Source organism: Enoplosus armatus, chromosome 6, assembly GCF_043641665.1.
Source record: "Enoplosus armatus isolate fEnoArm2 chromosome 6, fEnoArm2.hap1, whole genome shotgun sequence".
Classification (NCBI taxonomy): Eukaryota; Metazoa; Chordata; class Actinopteri; order Centrarchiformes; family Enoplosidae; genus Enoplosus; species Enoplosus armatus.
In genome coordinates this window covers 20,569,810-20,586,502 of record NC_092185.1, presented here as the reverse complement: position 1 = coordinate 20,586,502, position 16,693 = coordinate 20,569,810, and the positions used below count along the sequence as shown (strand labels likewise).

Sequence of the window (16,693 nt, the reverse complement as noted above, 5' to 3'; positions counted from 1 at the left end):
TTTTATCCGTTTACATGCAGAAGCTGTAGACGGATAAAACAGAATGCTTTGAACAACAGTTGGATTGAAAGTCTGAAGGGAAAAAATGGCAATAGCACTAAAGATAAAAACATTTCCAATATGTTGCTGAAAGTATATGTTGGCACATTGTGCTATACGTGTCCCAGTTTAGCCTACGTTCGGAGGTCTTCAGATTTAGCCACCTCTCAACTTCTCCAAAATACATTTAAGTTATTTTCTCCTCCTTGCTTTTGAAAATAGAGAAGAATCTCAAACAGTTGGGTCATCCATTATTCAGCAGCTACCTGTCTACTTTCACTTCTCACTCTGGTCATATTCAAGTTAAAAGGGATGGGACTTAAAAGAAGAGGGATGGGGAGCTGGGACACCAGCCATGAAAACTGGATGGGAGCTTTGAGGAGCCAAGGTAAGGGAAGAGATGAGGAAAGAGAGAGAGAGAGTGAGACAGATCAACGGACGGACAGACGGACAGGCTGTGAGGATGACAGAGTGTGTTTGAAGGAGAGAGGTGTCGAATGCTGCAAAGGCTGACCTGTGAGGGGGTCAGACGGTGTGATCACCTTCAGAACTGCCTGAAATTGTCCCTGTCAGCGCAGGATAACCAACAGAAGCAGAAAGAGAGAGATAGAGAGGATGCAGGACATGGAAGAAAGATGACAGCAAGACGCACCAAGAGGAAAGGAGCAATTCACCCGCCGACTGTCACAAGCTTTTAACAATACAAGTAGATTGTCAATAATGAAGATTTTAATGGCTGAGACTGCCCTGCGAATGTGTCCAGCCTGATATGCTGGGCCAGTTAAATATTCTGGTTGCTGCAAAGCGCACAAAGTACAAGGTAATGGGGATAAAACGGGAAAGCAAAGGAAAGAGGAAATCAATAATACTTTTGCTGAACTTTTGCTAACTAATTCCAAAAGTTAGCCATGCACACACAACAGCAGAGCACATTTGTTTGTCCAGAGGTGACACACAACTAAATGGATTTTGCCTACAACCGCTCTCTCTTTCTCTCCCTCTCTCCCTCTCTCCCTCTCTCTTTCTCTCTCTCTCTCTCTCAACACATGACATCAATTATTGCAAAAGAACCCAAAACAGGCAGCAGGTCAACAGGAATAAGTATGCAGCATCAGCAACAATCTGTGCAACTTTCTGAAAAATTATGTGATCATCGTCAATTAATTAATTCCGTTTTTTTTAGTTTTTTCTTTTGCATGTGTGTGAATTGTTAGCATTAGGTAATATGGTTAACCAGTTAACCAGTGTTTTCCCAACACTTCCTTTCTTTCTGTCTTTGTTTCATTTTTTGGTACCCTGACTTCACTTTCTTTGGCATGGTGGTGTCATGGTCATTAGTCACGCAGCACTAACCCTCATTTGGAGACAAATCCTTTACTGGGCCGCAAGAAAACGATATGATTCTTCAAAGAAAGATGAATCCCAATTCTATACTTTCAGAGGCTAGTTGAGAAAAAAAATGGTTTCGTGTTTTCAGGTCTGAACAACAGATTGAGTAACTGAAAGAAAGGCTTCTTGTCCTTTTTAACTAGTTTGTTCAAGGAAAGAAAGTAATTATTATTATTCTATTTATTTTATTATTTAATTTATGGAAATTAAATGTATCTCTGTTGCTCTTTGTCTGCCTGTTCATCCACTGTTATACTGAAATTGATTTGATACTAAATTAATCTACAATCCAATGCATTTGCAATTTAGGGTACTTTAGCCAGACCAAATCATATAAACTCATCTAGAGTCAAAAGAGGTGACAGTTGTTGTTGCTGCTACTTTGCTAAGCTAATTACCTTTTAGCAAAGCTAGTTTAGCTTCTCTCCATCATGACTGGCTTTAGCTACTGTTTCAGTAACTTATGTGGGAAAACAAACTTAAAAAGATTGACAATTTATATCTTTCAAGTACAGATTATGTAAAAATGAAGACAATCACATTCAGCCAGGACTAGCTGTGGCGATCCCCCTCTCTTGCTTTAGCTGTCTAGTTGACTGCAGCCTGGCCTGGCTTTTAGTTAAATTGTGCAGTTACTTTTAAATGCTATTATAATAATGTTTTTTTTATGCAGTGAAACATGTCAAAACATCAGATTCTGGTCTTAACTTAATTTTGACCAAATTACTGCGAGTTGCTTTTAGGGCCGTTTAATAGGCTATTTAGTTATTTTCTTAATTTAGTGAGTAACCACAATGAAATACAGACCCCAAATAAAGTTACAATTTCTGTATGTAATTAGTTTTCAGTCATGGGTCAGATAAAAGACACTGCTTTGAATTGACACTGGGGCCCTGAGCGGGCAATTGTTCCTCCTACTACAATGCCTTTGGCTGTAGTAACGGATGTTCAACTGATACTAAATAAAGGAGAAGCAGGACTCGCATGTAAACTGTTAATCTGTTAAATATTGGCGATTGTTGCCACACTTTTCATTCAATGTTTTGTAAATATTTTGTAAAATGCACCCACATATTTTCTTTCTGCCATGGCTCAGATCTGACGACAAGGGGAGCATGTGCTCTGGAGAACATGCCTCAGATGTTAAGTCAGTTGTTTGCAATGCACAGGTGTCAATAAAAGAAATCCGTAATGTCATAGCAAAACAGTTGACAGGAAGAGATCAGTTTGAAATGTGATCACAGTTCCCAAATCTCGTCCTTTGTCATCCGAAACCAGTACCCAGAAAAATGTATGTAATTTACCCATGTGTATAGCCTTGATATACCCTCAACAAAGTGGCTGGAAGGAAGGAATGTGAACCACAATAATAATCATGTGAGTTGGTTTTCACTGTGTCCCTGTATATTCAGCGCTGTCTTGTTGAAATTGAAATGAAATCGAATCAGACTGCCATTTGCCAGCAGTGTAAAGCTACACCATTATTCTGCAGATACTCTGCATACTTCTTCAAACCTCACTTCTATCAAACTGCCATTCAATATGGGACAGGGCGACATAGCTACTGTTTGAGGCAGCATTGCATCATCTAAAAGCAGAAGATGGGCTGTCTTAGAGAAAGTTTCAAGGATATGTGTTGCGGATTTTACATTTTAATGTCACTCTGCAGAGCGAAACAGGCCCACAGTCTCACAATCTCCTCCATTTTCTCCTCTCGCTTCACTCTGTCCTTCCGGGATGTGAAGGGGCTGATTATAGGTTAATCAGATGTTTAGATTTGTTTCTCATTTCTAGCAGCTGAGTAATGGCATGCCAAACGCGTGATACAGGGAGGGAAGAGTGAGTGTGTGGGAGAGAGAGAGAGAGAGAGAGAGGGTGGGGGCAGGGAGAGGCTTTAGTCATACAGCCAGTATGCCAGGAAATAATTAAAACAATCCTAAAAGATGCCAAGAGGAACAGGGAGAGAGGGATTCTGTGCTGTGAAGCAGGAGTAAATTGCTTTTCTTCCTGTTAATTACAGGGTTATGGTTTTCAACTGAAAGCAAAGAGGTGCTATTTTGCACCTTATTATGATAATAACTTTTTTGTCCTGCGTTGTGTTACTCAAGCTTGCTAATTTATGAAAATGATGTTGCGCTCAATGAGGACGACACACTGGTGTCACTCTGTGTGTACGTGCAGATACACCCTTGTACATAGCTGGTGTTGCCTTCTCTGTGCATTCATGTGTCAAAGGAGTGTCCTTGCACACTCCTCTCGTTTCCTGCCAAATATTGACAATGCAAACCTTTCATTTTCATCTTTGATTTTCAGCCCGCCACCTCCCCGCGCTCACTCCACTGTTGCTGTTGAGTCGACACAGTGGGTCTTTGTTCGGCGCACTCAGCGGAGCGTCTGCAGTTGTTGAGTGGAGTTGGCAGAGAGCCTCCTCTAGACTTTACCTGGCTCACAGCAAACAATAGTCAACGGACTGAAAAGAGCGAAGAGAAGCTTTGAGGCTTTTTGAGGTTGTGTAAAAGGTAAATCAAACGTAGGTCGAGTCCATATTCAGTCACACTATTGCCAAGGTCTGATTCAAGCTAGGACGGGACACTGGAGAAGACAGGCCGAGCAAAGAGATTGTCCTCTCTGGTGCTGCCACCCATGGAGACATGCAAGGAGGAAATAAAAGTGAAAAGATTATAATTAAAGAAAAAAAGATGTGAAGCGGCTTCTGTCACTTGTAACGGTCAACAGTCACTTTTCTGGTTTTTCAGCTTTCTCTCCTTTAATTCTCACATATAACACCTGACGGCTGTTTTTACCACGTTCATGAAATGCTTTTCTCGTGATGACATGCTGTGACACTTTTCCATGATTTCCAGCCTTTTCATGGTCATGCATAGAGCATGCACATAATTAAAACGCCTTCACAAGCTCCCGGTCTTTTACACCTTTTCCCCAAGTTCACTTCGCTCACTGACACGCACGCAAAGGCAAATCTCGACTGGATCTCTGTGACAGATGATTGATGCAACACACGCCAGCTTTCCCCCTTTCTCAGCGCTGTCACATTTATTTCCTCTGTATAGACCTGCTGCACTGTGCTGATACAGAGCAGAAGTATGAACAGGTGTGATGTGGGTAATTTGTCCACATGGCCTGGAGCAGTGGTTGGCCAAAACTGGGCAGCTCAGCTCAGTTAGAAGTTGAAATCCAGCCCAGAGCGGCTGACCGAGGTCTTTGCAGGCAACCCCAAAGGAGTCCCTTATTTTTCAAGCACAATGGCTTCAAAGCCAAATTCTCTCTCTCTCTCTCTCTCCTTCTCTCTCTCTCTCTCTCTCTCTCTCTCTCTCTCTCTCTCTCTCCTTCTCTCTCTCTCCTTCTCTCTCTCTCTGTCTCTCTCCCTCTCCTTCTCTCTCTCTCTGTCTCTCTCCCTCTCCTTCTCTCTCTCTCTCTCTCTCTCTCTCTGTCTCTCTCTCTCTCTCTCCTTCTCTCTCTCTCTGTCTCTCTGTGTCTCAGATAATAATAAAAGAGACAGAATTTTCAGTATGCCTAAAAAGTTTGTTATCGCAGATCAGAAAGAATACAAATGTTTTTGCTCTCTGACTTATATTACAGTAAATGCCCTACTGTAGCTCAGTGACTGCAGTGGTTGTTTTTATTCCTTTCTGCCATGGCAGTGGGAGGGCTTGCCAAGGCCCCATGCCAACTGAACAACTGGCGCCACAGTCCTGTAATGAGCTAGGTAACTTCTGGTTCACGGGGCTTTCGGAGATGAGGGTGGTCTGCAGGTGAAATAAACTGGAGAGAGGTATGAAAAGAGGTCTTTTTAGAGGCCCTCGTGCACTCCTGTAATTCCCTCGTACCATCGTATCGAGTCCATTTAAATACAGGACAGGTCAGGTCACTTATCTTTTATACATGGCACCTCAGATGACACCACCAGAGAAGAAGTAGAGCCAAAAGGAGATGGGGAGGAGTCGGTGATGAAGAGGGGAGAGAATTTGTTTTCATTACACACTTATTCACAGTCTCATGTGTCCCTGTCTTATCTCCACTCTCGATCCCTCTCCTTATCTCGCTCTCCCTGCTCTGCCCCCTCCCTCGTTCTTCCCTCCTCCTCTCGCTTTACTACCCGTGAATTTGGATGAAGTGTACAGTTGTTGCAGCCAAGCACGAGTCGGAACAACCACTGTACTTTTACTGCACATCTCTTGATTGATGTTCTCATATCTATTGCTCACACACACTCGGCAGCTCTCAGATAGGAACACACTATTAGCATTGGCTCTGTGCCGTCTCCTTTCTCTCAGTAAGTTAGACTCCAATCACTGGAAGATCTTGCTGGCAGGAGAGAGAGAGAAGGAAGTGATAGAGGGACAGATAAAGACAGTAAGATAAAGTAAGAGCCAGCCGAGAGTCAGGGCCGAAAGAACAAGCAGAGGGATGGTGGTGGGGGTGGGGGGGTGAAGAGTGTAGTGAGAGAAAGGCATAATAGGTTTTCCTGTAATATGCTGTCATTGCCATCCAAGTGTGTGAGTGTACACACTTGTCCAAGTTGCAGTGCACTGCAGAAAACTTAAAATGGGGAACACTGACACTTACAATAGCAAGACTAAGCTCTTGTGTGGTGCTGGTGGTGTGTGTGTTTGAGTATCTGTAAAGGGGGGCGTAAGTGAGAGAAAATAGAGTTTGCATTAAAGCAAGTGTTGCGTAAATTGCATACAGTTTTATAATAGAGTTTCATAGGAGTACAAAATGGTCATCTTATCAAGTGACCAAACAGAGCAGAGGTACATGACCTTCTCCTCTCTTTATATACACAAACTTCAGTCATTTAAATATTCAAATTGGATGCATTTCCCTTTGCCTCATACAGGTCAAATCATTATGCTTTAAAGCCTCGTAGAAACACCTGGGAATCACATGTTGCGCCGGTGTTGTTTGACACTGATCTTTGTCTCATTATGCGTCACTATCTCCTCCTTACTGCTGGGCATTTTAATCACCCAAACAGTAGTCTAGCTCCCAGCCTCTGCGGTGCCCCAACTTGTATTCATTATATGCTTTTGAATATCTCACAGCCCCCTGAGAATGAAGTGATGCCTGCAAAACCGTGATATAGGTGTGTGGGTAATGTACTTTGTCACTGAAAGAAAGGATGTTTTTCACACAATTTCATTTGATTATTTAAGTGAGCCCAATAGCAAAATAAAAAACTATTACGCAAGGATTGAAAGTAAAACAGTAATAAAAATACACGAGCACTGGCATATTCTTTGCATATATTTCTACAATGTGTAAATCTCCCTTTGACTCCCCAAATTATCTCACAGCTCCCTGAGGTTGAGAACCAATGCTTCACTACTCCAAACCAATTTACCTGTTATATAAGTCAGTATATGCACGACCTGACCATTCATCCTCGATTGTTATGGCTGTTTGTGAAACTTAATGATGCACATTGAGAGAGGGAGGTGAGGTCATGAATTTCCATCAACCCCCCCCCCCCCCCCCCCCCCCCCCGGAAACCCACACAGGCTCAGCAGAAAAACAGGCCCAGCTTTAAGGGAGAGATGAATGGATTCAGCCTGTGCTTTGGGAGTTTCATATGGACTCTAACCTGATCTGTGGCTCTGGATGTTTGATCGGGGAGCTGAGAACAATTGGTTGCATGCATGTGAGCACAGGTGTGTTTGTGTGTGGGACTCCCACTATGCAATTTTGACTTGGATAGAAAAAAAAATGGGGAATTACTGAAAGTCTGTAATTATTTAAAAAAGGCACAATTGTATTCTGTATTCTTTCTAAAACACACTAAATATCTGGTGTTACAAAATATGGCGTTATCTTACACTTGTCACAATGCAGTAGGTGCCATCAGCATCACCAAATAACCTGAGAGGTTTGCTATAGTGTTCAGACAAAGTCCTCACATCTCAATGACATTGTTTATCTTCCAAAATGACTCATATGACTGTTCCCATTTGATTGGAATCATTTCATAATGATAAACTCTGCCAGCTCATTGTTTTGGTGTTGTGGCCCTACAACTTTAAAGTCTTGGTTCAGTGCTCTCATCAGTTTTGTTACCAGCAGCAGGTAGCTGTTGCGTACCGACTGTACGCTGCCTGCCCTGCACCAAACAACAAAGTTAGTGACTAGATAGTGAAGACAGCTAAAAAGGCAGATATTTCGCCAGAAATCGGTCCAAGACCAAATCAGAGCTAAAACGAGTGCAGTGGATGTAGAAATAGGACACTGTTTGCTAATACATCAGCCATAACGTTAGCAATTAGTATAAGCTCATACTAACGTGTTTGTGATGGTGGAGCTCTGCCCCCAAGTGTCCAAAAATGGATTGATGCTGCTTTAAGTTCAGGCAACTCAAACTACTTGATTTGAGTTAGGAAAAGCCTGGGGTCATGATTAAAGGGACAATCCACCGATTTCACACATGAAGTTCAGTTTAGTCGACATGAGGACTACTTCTCAGTATAATGTGCTCTGCAGGGAGCTTTTTAAAGTGTGAGTCATGTGATGTCATCAGGGTTATCTTGAGTTAGGCTTTCAGCTTTGCAAGCAGGAGATGTGAAGAAGTGGGTTTATAGACAGCAGGCAGCATCTAATGGAAGACACTGTTGAGTTGCATGATGGGAAATGTAGGATCCAGTGTTTTTGAAGCTTGAACTATACAAGCGGTTAAAAGTTAGGAATTTTGACCATTCTTTTTTTTAAATCTGTCTCTTGTGAGTTCGCCAACTCTGCAGGTGCAGTACTAAATCACTGGAGTGCCCTTTAAGCCAGGGAAATGTTTCCTTCATGTGTAAAGGAACAATAGAGTTGCATGTTTCAGGTCTCTTGTGTCGAGGTCACACACTGTACACCCAACTATCCACCTGAACTCCTCCTTAAGACTTTTGGCAATGTTATAACAACATCATGCTAATTCTGCCTTTAGTACTTTGAATGGACAGTCATTGTTCACATCTCTTGTTAGGATAACAATAACATACATGTAGGTCATTTTAAGAATTTTAACAAATGACCAATACTGTCATTTTTCTCGGTGAGGATAGTGTTCACTAATGCCTGAAAATCTCTCTCCTACATTTTGTGTGTTTTATGTGTGTTATGTTATATGAGAATAAAAGTACTTGATTGAAACTCCCATTTGTTTTAAGCTCACATTTGCTGTAACAATTCAACCCATGATATTGTACTTAATGACCCAAGAAAAGTGTAAGTCAGATAAGATTAATTGACAAACCATTTAAGATCATTAGATGTATAAACAAACAACATACTGTAGGATAGAAATCAAATGAAACAAATTGAAAAGCACTTTAGTGGTCAACATTTGTATTAGAAAAGTACATTGTCCATCTCAGTATTCGTTTGTAGTGTTAATCCAGCAAAGTTATGTGCATTTAAAAGAGGAAACTGCACAAAGAACCACACTACATTACTACTACTTAGAAGAGGTGCCAGCAGCATATCTTACTTAAGAGAAAACAAACAAGAGCAATAATCAGCATTTATGCAAAGAGCTCTCCCTTACCGCACTCACTACTCAGCTTTTATCTTCTCTCTAAATTAGTTCTTACCACAAATTGTCTCTCTCTTATTCTGTGTCCCACCCACACCTGCTATTGACATAAACACACACACACACACACACACACACACAGATGCACTCAATGTATGCCAGCATTTTGCTCCTGATGTAACTGGATTATAAGTGGGCGGCAAGCCTCGTCCTCCCTCCTGCTCCCTGATCCCTTTGAGTTGTCTGAGAAAACTGAGGAACACGGCTCAGATCAGAGTTAGAAAGAGCTCATCTGTCTCAACACATCCACGAGAGCGACAGGGAAGCTCTGCTCACAGATAAGAACTTCTGAACTAGCTGTCAAAATGAATTATTTACATCCTCGATATGTATTGGTTAAGACTCCCTTTTTAGTTTTATTAAGCATCATTTTGTGCCAAGGTTTTGAAGTGCTCACAGAACATTGTTTTTTACATTTTGTTTTGTTTTTTGCAGTTTTCTTATTGAATGTTAGTGCAAGCACAGCTCCCCTGCAGAATAACATGCTTTTAACTACTTAACAAAATTTAGCAAGTGCCTGCAATTTTTATACATTATATGTGATAGTATTTTTTAACTTAAAAGCAGATCATTTCAATTTTGATAAACACTGAAAGAATGGCTTCTCAGAGAGGCTTATGTAGAAGATTTTAGAAGATTCTCTTTCTAGGTTGATATAGTCTTACATCTCTGGCCCTGGGTCACCTCTAATGAGACACCTTGACAGTCAGACAGATGCACTAGACTCCTGCCAGCCTCAACCAGGCTCCTCTGTGCCCTCTTCCAGCTGAGGGCAATCCCTTACCAAAACATACACACATGCACACACAAGCCCTGACCGGTGCTCTGATGCCAACTATAGCAGCTCAGCGTAGCCCCTAAGGGTGTAGCTCTGCAGTCCAGTGGAAAGAGCAATAGTAACGGCCTGCTCTCTCTTACATTGGGGTCACAGTGTGTGCCTCACGACATGGCACTTTCTGCCACTCAAGCAAAAACCTGGACAAATCGCCTCGCTGTCTTGAGAATTATTTTCACAGTGCAAGCAGAACACACAGGCCACTTTTGCCTTTAGTTGTGTGTTTCGCTTTTTGCGTGTGCATGGTTAAAGTGGATGTGTGTTTGCAGCTAAATGAGGACGCGTGATCATTGTGTTTGCGCGCTGTCTCATTTGTTGACTGATTTGTTTGGGCCTTCTCTGGTTTTGGAGATAACCACGTATAACCAGATATGAATATTCCTAATGGCTTTTTAATGTCTTTCTAATTTGCCCTTTAAAAGGCTCTAATGGACTGTCCCCATGTTTGCACAGAGAGGAGGAACAGTGGATCTGACTCATTTAGTGGTTACCTTTTGAGTATGCACTAAAGCAGACAGACGCATTACACTTCTTCAGAACTTCTCCTGTCAGAAGAAACAATACCCTGATATTTTACTCAACAGTCTGTGCAGCTCGATTGTTTTCGGCAGTCAGATATGGAATATCCCACATGTCTGAAAGACGTTCCCAGGGTTTGAGCTTTAGAGTGGATCTGTGAGTTTATGTGGAAGGAAAATGAACATTTAAGGGAAGATTTCAGGGATGAATACAGGCTGGTTGGGCTGCTCTGCTGATTTCCAGACTTCAATCCCTTCTTAACGCAGAGGGATTTTTGCTTCACTCTGAAAGATGTAGCAGGGCATAAAATGTCAAAATGGAAGTATTACACAGTGCATTGTTGTAAGATTGTAGTTGCTGTTGATGTCCGGATTTACTGTAACACTAACTGGGTTTTTGAGGCCAACATTTGAGAGTAAAAAAAAAACAATATATGAACAAGAAGATAGTTACCACTGTCATGTCTGCACGCTAAATATGAAGCTAAAGCAAGCAGCTGGTTAGCTTCGCTTAGCACAAAGAGAGAAAGCAGTCTGGGGTCACCATGAGATTGCCAAGCAGCTCCAGAAAGAAACAATCCTGTAACACCACATCATGTCATTGTTAGACTTCCATTCTTGTAGGGATTAAACAAACGCCTGTTTTTAGTCTTTGGGTTAAGCTAAGCTAACTGGATGTGAATATGCATATGTCCCAGAATATTGACCAATTTCTTTAAAGATTTGTTTTAAAGATATTTGCTGAGTAGTACATTTTACAGTTAACAAATAAAGAGAGGAGACAATGTTTCGTAATGACCTCAAGCATAACTTTGGCATTTCTGTACTGCAATTTCTCGTTACCCAAGAAGACAGGCAGATAATATTGGGCATGTTTACGGACACATACAGTGTAGATAATATGTATATATATATACAGTACATATTTGGTAGGTCCTACATATTTGACATCAAGTACCCGCAAAGCATTGTTGTATTCATGTGCATGTGCAGAGATCATAGTGTGTGTCTCATAGTGTAGTCAGGTATGGGAGGAGTGAGACATATGGAGGTTAATAACCTGTGAGCCTGGCTCTGGCCTTATGAATTATGTGGGTGTGCTATGTGTGTTTGCATAAGTGTGTGTGTGTGTGTGTGTGTGTGTTTGTGTGTAAGGAAGAGGGAGACGGGCAGAAAGAAAGGCATCCACTACATATACAATGATGTATTATATGTGCCATTATTAATCGTGCATTTAACCTCACAGCGGCACGTCTTTTGTTAAAGTAAAACATATGTGCTGGTTAACAGTAGCAATCACTGGCAGGGAAAGTGTGTGTGAGGGAGAGGGAGAGGGGAAAGGTGTGAGTAGAGGTTGATTGCAAAGCCATTTCCCAAGGCTTTGTCGCGCTCTGTTAGCTGGAGAGCTCCATTTCAAAGACAATTTGTCTACTGCTGAGCACTTTGGCAAAGAGCGGCCTTGTGGTGAAGAAAGCCTGTAGTCTTCTGTGTCTGTGTGTGTGTGTTTGAGAAACTTTCAGCTGCCTGTGTGTGCCTTTTGCACTTGTATGAGTGATGTTTCACAGAACAAGAACTCATATAAGCTTGTGCGTGCGTATGTAAGTATGTGTTCACAGTAAGTGTGTGTGTGCACATTTGTGGATGTATACATAAATGTAGTGCACCAGAGCTCCTAAATCAATCACTTGTGACATTAACACAGATGCAAGCCCCTTCCAATCACCATCTACTAGCCATCAGTGGCCGGCTGAGTGGCCCCATTAGCAGGGTCGTGATCCGCTCTTCGGCTCGTTTTCAAGGCTTGGCCGTTCGCCCACAATATTTTTGGAGAGGTCCTCCATCATCTTCAAACCTCAGCCCTGCAGGAGCGGCTGCTGCAGTCACCTCCACATGCATGCACACAGTGGTAGAGCCTATGCACAGGAAATAACTCTGGACCCATTTTCACACCATTTCCTTGTTCGCTCAGCACGGTAACAGACGACACAACATCCCACTTTCTTTCACACAAACTCTTTGAAATGTTGGGTTTTTGGCCATGATCTTCTGTGGTATTCATAGCCACACTGTCACCAGCAGCACCATGTTAAAGTGCACCAAATAGTATCCTATTATTTATTTCAACAAATCCTTGTTGCATCTCCTGAACAGTGTAAAAAATACAAATATTTTATATATATATATATTTAAGACTTTTTAGTCCTAGAATTTTTAGCCATTTCCCACTTCAGCTTGTGACACCCACCACAAACACACACATACCTGAACAGGTACATGTCATAATTGTCAACAGTCTTAAAATACACAGAAATACATCTCCATACATATCTGCAGGAGCCTGTACAGTATGCCTTTGTTACTTCAGATGGTAAAACCATTCAGTGGAGATGTATATTGTACGGGACAAATATGGAGTATTCAAATGCCTGTGTTGTCTGTTGTTGTGTCTATGGAGCTGTCCGTCTGTGAGATGCAGGGAAGCTTAAAATATAGGACCAAAATAAACTGGAAAGACAAGTTTTCTGCAAGATAGAGTATATAGTTGATGTTCTTGTGCTTAAAGTCACAACTTCTTACTTATTTTATTTACTTTCTCCCAGGTATGCTGTTCTGCGAGACCCAGCAGGCTGGCTGAGTGTGAACCCAGTCAGGGGAACTGTCAACACTTCGGCCTCACTGGACCGTGAGTCTCCTTATGTCCATGACAATAAATACACAGCTGTCTTCATCGCCACAGATAACGGTGAGTGTTCGATACCCCACTGTATTAAAATGATAGAAGATAATTAGACATAAGCAGTATGTGACAGATTTTGAATAATCTGTAAAACCTTCAGATAAATAAATGTCCATTTTGCTGCCTTTCCACTAATATAATGCAACAGTAATTGGTAGCTGGTAAATAAAAGGTTTTGAAATTACTCTCCTAAACTGGTGCCTGGTAGATATTTCACAGGAAACAACTATTTGATGAACAATTAAGAAGTGATTAAGGTTTATTTGGAACAAACACACGAAGAATTGGATTGTTAGTATGGACAGTGAAATCCCTGGTGGATAAAATGACACAGCAAAGAGAAGGCTTCCACAGAAAAACAGTGTAAAAGTCCTGGTCAAATTGTTTAATTTAAAAGTGGAAAACCACCACAGCACCAAAAATGTCAAGAAAATATATAAATGAATTTACCACTCAAAAAATTTTTATAAGCTCTTTAATGTGTTAAATGTGTTTTAAGGGTATTTGTGTGATAAAGATTCTACTTAATGCAGTGGCAGCGAGCCAGCAAGGCTTCCTACCTTCCTAGATTGATTCTCATTTGCATTTTACAAAGAAGTTCTCCTGGGAGATGTGTGCAGAAACATTGCCATAAACATGAAAAAGTAGAAACAAAGCCTGTCTCTGCACACAGGTACACTCTTGGAAAGGACTCACCCAGTCTGTTAGTTTCACCTAGTCACAGTGAAACTGTCAGTGTCCCGTGGTGACAATGGGATGGCCTTAAGTGGCACTGCTTCTATCGGACCATATGGTCGCTGGCTGGCAGTGTCAGTGGAGCTGCTGCTCTGAGACTTTTCAAGGCACGGATGAAAGTGTTGAGAGCCCCAGTGCGTCTCTCATTTTTCTCTTTGCTTCCCTCTTCCTGTGTCTCTTTGTCCCTGTCTCTCTCTGTCTCTCTCCCTCTCCCTATCAATCTATCTGGTCTCCTGTGCTCAGGGAGATTCTGACAGATCCATTAGAGGAACTGAGAGATTCTATTAGTAGGCAGCAGAATAGCACCGTTGTGCTGGGGAATTCGGCAGCCTTAGAAAGATGAGCGTTGAAAGAGGAGTAATGATGGGGCAGGAGGAGAAGGTGGAGGAGGTGGAAGGGTCAAGGGAAGAGAAAGGAAGGGACATAAGAGGAGATAACAGGAAAAAGATATAGAGCCAGGGATGGGGTAAGGAATATGTGGAGGAGAAGAGAAATGGTGAAGATTATGGGTGGACAGGGTAGGGTGCAAGATTAGTGTTGGAGCCAGAAGAGGAGGTAAGGTAAGAAGATACTAAGTTTTCATGATACAGATTGCAACACTGTTGTGTATCTACTTTAAATGAATTGTTGTATAAAAAACACATTGTGGTTTTATGGCAGCTTAAGGTACCTAGCCATATTTGGACTGAGCCAGGCTAGCTGGTTACCTCTATGTCCAGTTTGTGTTAAACTAAGCTAACCAGTTGCTGAATGTAGCTTCATACCATACAGACGTGAAAGTGGTATTAATCTTGTTGCTTCTACTATTCCTTTTAAGTCTATTGTTTTGGGCATCTTTTTATCTAAGGATAGGTATTGAACCTTAATACTTTTTGCTGTCCAAAATGTGTCAGCAACACCAATTATCGTCTGTCAAGTACCAAAATAGTCATAGCCATGTTGACATTCTTGTATGGTTGACATTTAACAGTCGAGAGGTTTGGCTTCTTTTGCTAAGTGAAAAATGGGTTTTGTAGTACTTGAAACGTATCACATCACATCGTATCAAAACAAGACTGAGAGTAGCTCTCTGAGACTGTCCTTATGTAGGCACAGCGGTGCTTTGAGTTAAATGCTAACACCCAGATGAAAAGTCAGGGGATCACCAAAGTTAGAAGGATAGATCGTCCAGAAAGCATGAATATCTGAACAAAATGTTGTGCTAATCGATGTAGTAGGTGTCGAACTATTTAACTGGAAAAGTGAAAACTTTGATTGTGCTTCTGGCACTAGATGAAAAATTAGGGGATCAACAAAGTTATTAGGATTCATCTTCTGGGGACCATTAATGTCTGTACAAAATTTCATGACAATGCATCCTTCCAGACATTTTTACCAAAAAACTAAAATGTCAACTTTTTGGTGGTGTTACAATAAAAGTCAGAGCATCACCAGAGTCAGTAGGATTGACCTTTTGGGGACCTTGTGAATATCTGTACAAATTTTACAGCAATCAATCCAATAATTGTTGAGGCATTTCAGACTGGACCAAAGTGGGGGACCGACCGACTGACTAGCTAAACCATAAAATTCAAACTGTACTCCGTCCTATTTATGTCTAAGATGTAAGAGAAGAGATTCGATGCACTTGTGTCCACGCTGCTCTTGGCTATAATTCTACCTACACAGATATAAGCAATATAAGAAGTCCTGCACCCACACCTTTAACAACCTACTGTATTGATGCTTGAGTGCGTGCAGTGAGTGTGCACGTGGTGGAAATGTGAGCTGAATACTGATATCAGCTCGACCCTTTTGCAGCACGCTCTGTCATTGACAGGACAAATTTGCTCCTTCCCCACAGCGATCTGCTCAATGATTGTATGACAAGCCACCTATGTAGACTACCAACAGGATATCGATTGACCCTTACATCTTCATCTTTATCTTTATGTGGAGACCGCAGATGAATACCTATCTACTCCGCAGTGGAGAGGAGGAGGGTGAGAGAAGAAATAGACATGTCAAACAGAAAGGGGGGAGGTTAAAGGAGAGGCATATATTAGAGGTGCCTGTACACAAAAGATGGAAAACAATCAATTGAAAGAAACAGATAGTATGGGAGGTTAGAGATAACCACATAATTGATTTTTTACCTACAAAATATTTCTCGTAAAGAAAATATGCTGCCAGTTACCATAAGTCTTGGTGTGTGTAACTCAAGGGGTGAGAGTGTTTCAGAAATAAGAATCTACTCCTTTGTCACGGGCCGTCCCATGGCCAGTTTGAGCCAATTTGACCTTGTGTGCTAGCTTGAAGTGGGAAGTATACTCTTGGTAAATGTTTTGCATGGTTAGCAACAGATTGACTCCTGGTTAACAGCATGAGGGCAGGTCAGCTGGAGCAGCCCTCCAGGCAGCAACAGATGGTGAATGATGGAGCGAACATACTACAGGGAAGGAAGGAAGGAAGTCAGTATCAAGAAAGAGAGGCTACGGTGGTAGACAGAAATAGGACAAACAAATGGAAAGAGTGGAGAGAAGAACACAGGATCTGCGGGTTTAACAAGGTAGTAAAATAATGATAATGTTCATGTCACGGTCAGGGATCACCTCAGTTGGAGAATTCGTAGCAGTGAGTCTATAGCCTGGAAGTTGCAGTTGGTTGCCATAGCAATCAACTGTACTTGCAAGCGAGGCAGACAGAGCTATTTGTCACTCCATGAAGTGTGAAGTTGAATGGATGTGTGATTGTCTCTGCGTGTGCACATACATGCATGTGCATGTGCGAGTGTAAATCTGTTTATTTACATGCCCTGGTGCTCACAGTCATCCCCGCATCTGTATTTGTGCACATTGTCTCCCTCCTCC

The 16,693-nt window shown here is 41.7% G+C and overlaps 1 protein-coding gene across 1 annotated transcript in view; it reads left to right on the top strand.

The window, feature by feature from the left end:
* cdh13 (cadherin 13, H-cadherin (heart)) overlaps positions 1-16,693 on the top strand; it is a 196,042-nt gene that overhangs the window by 162,197 nt on the left and 17,152 nt on the right. Inside the window, exon 12 of the mRNA XM_070907066.1 lies at positions 12,973-13,115. Coding sequence (XP_070763167.1) covers positions 12,973-13,115 — 143 coding nt within the window. The remainder of the gene's footprint in view (positions 1-12,972; positions 13,116-16,693) is intronic.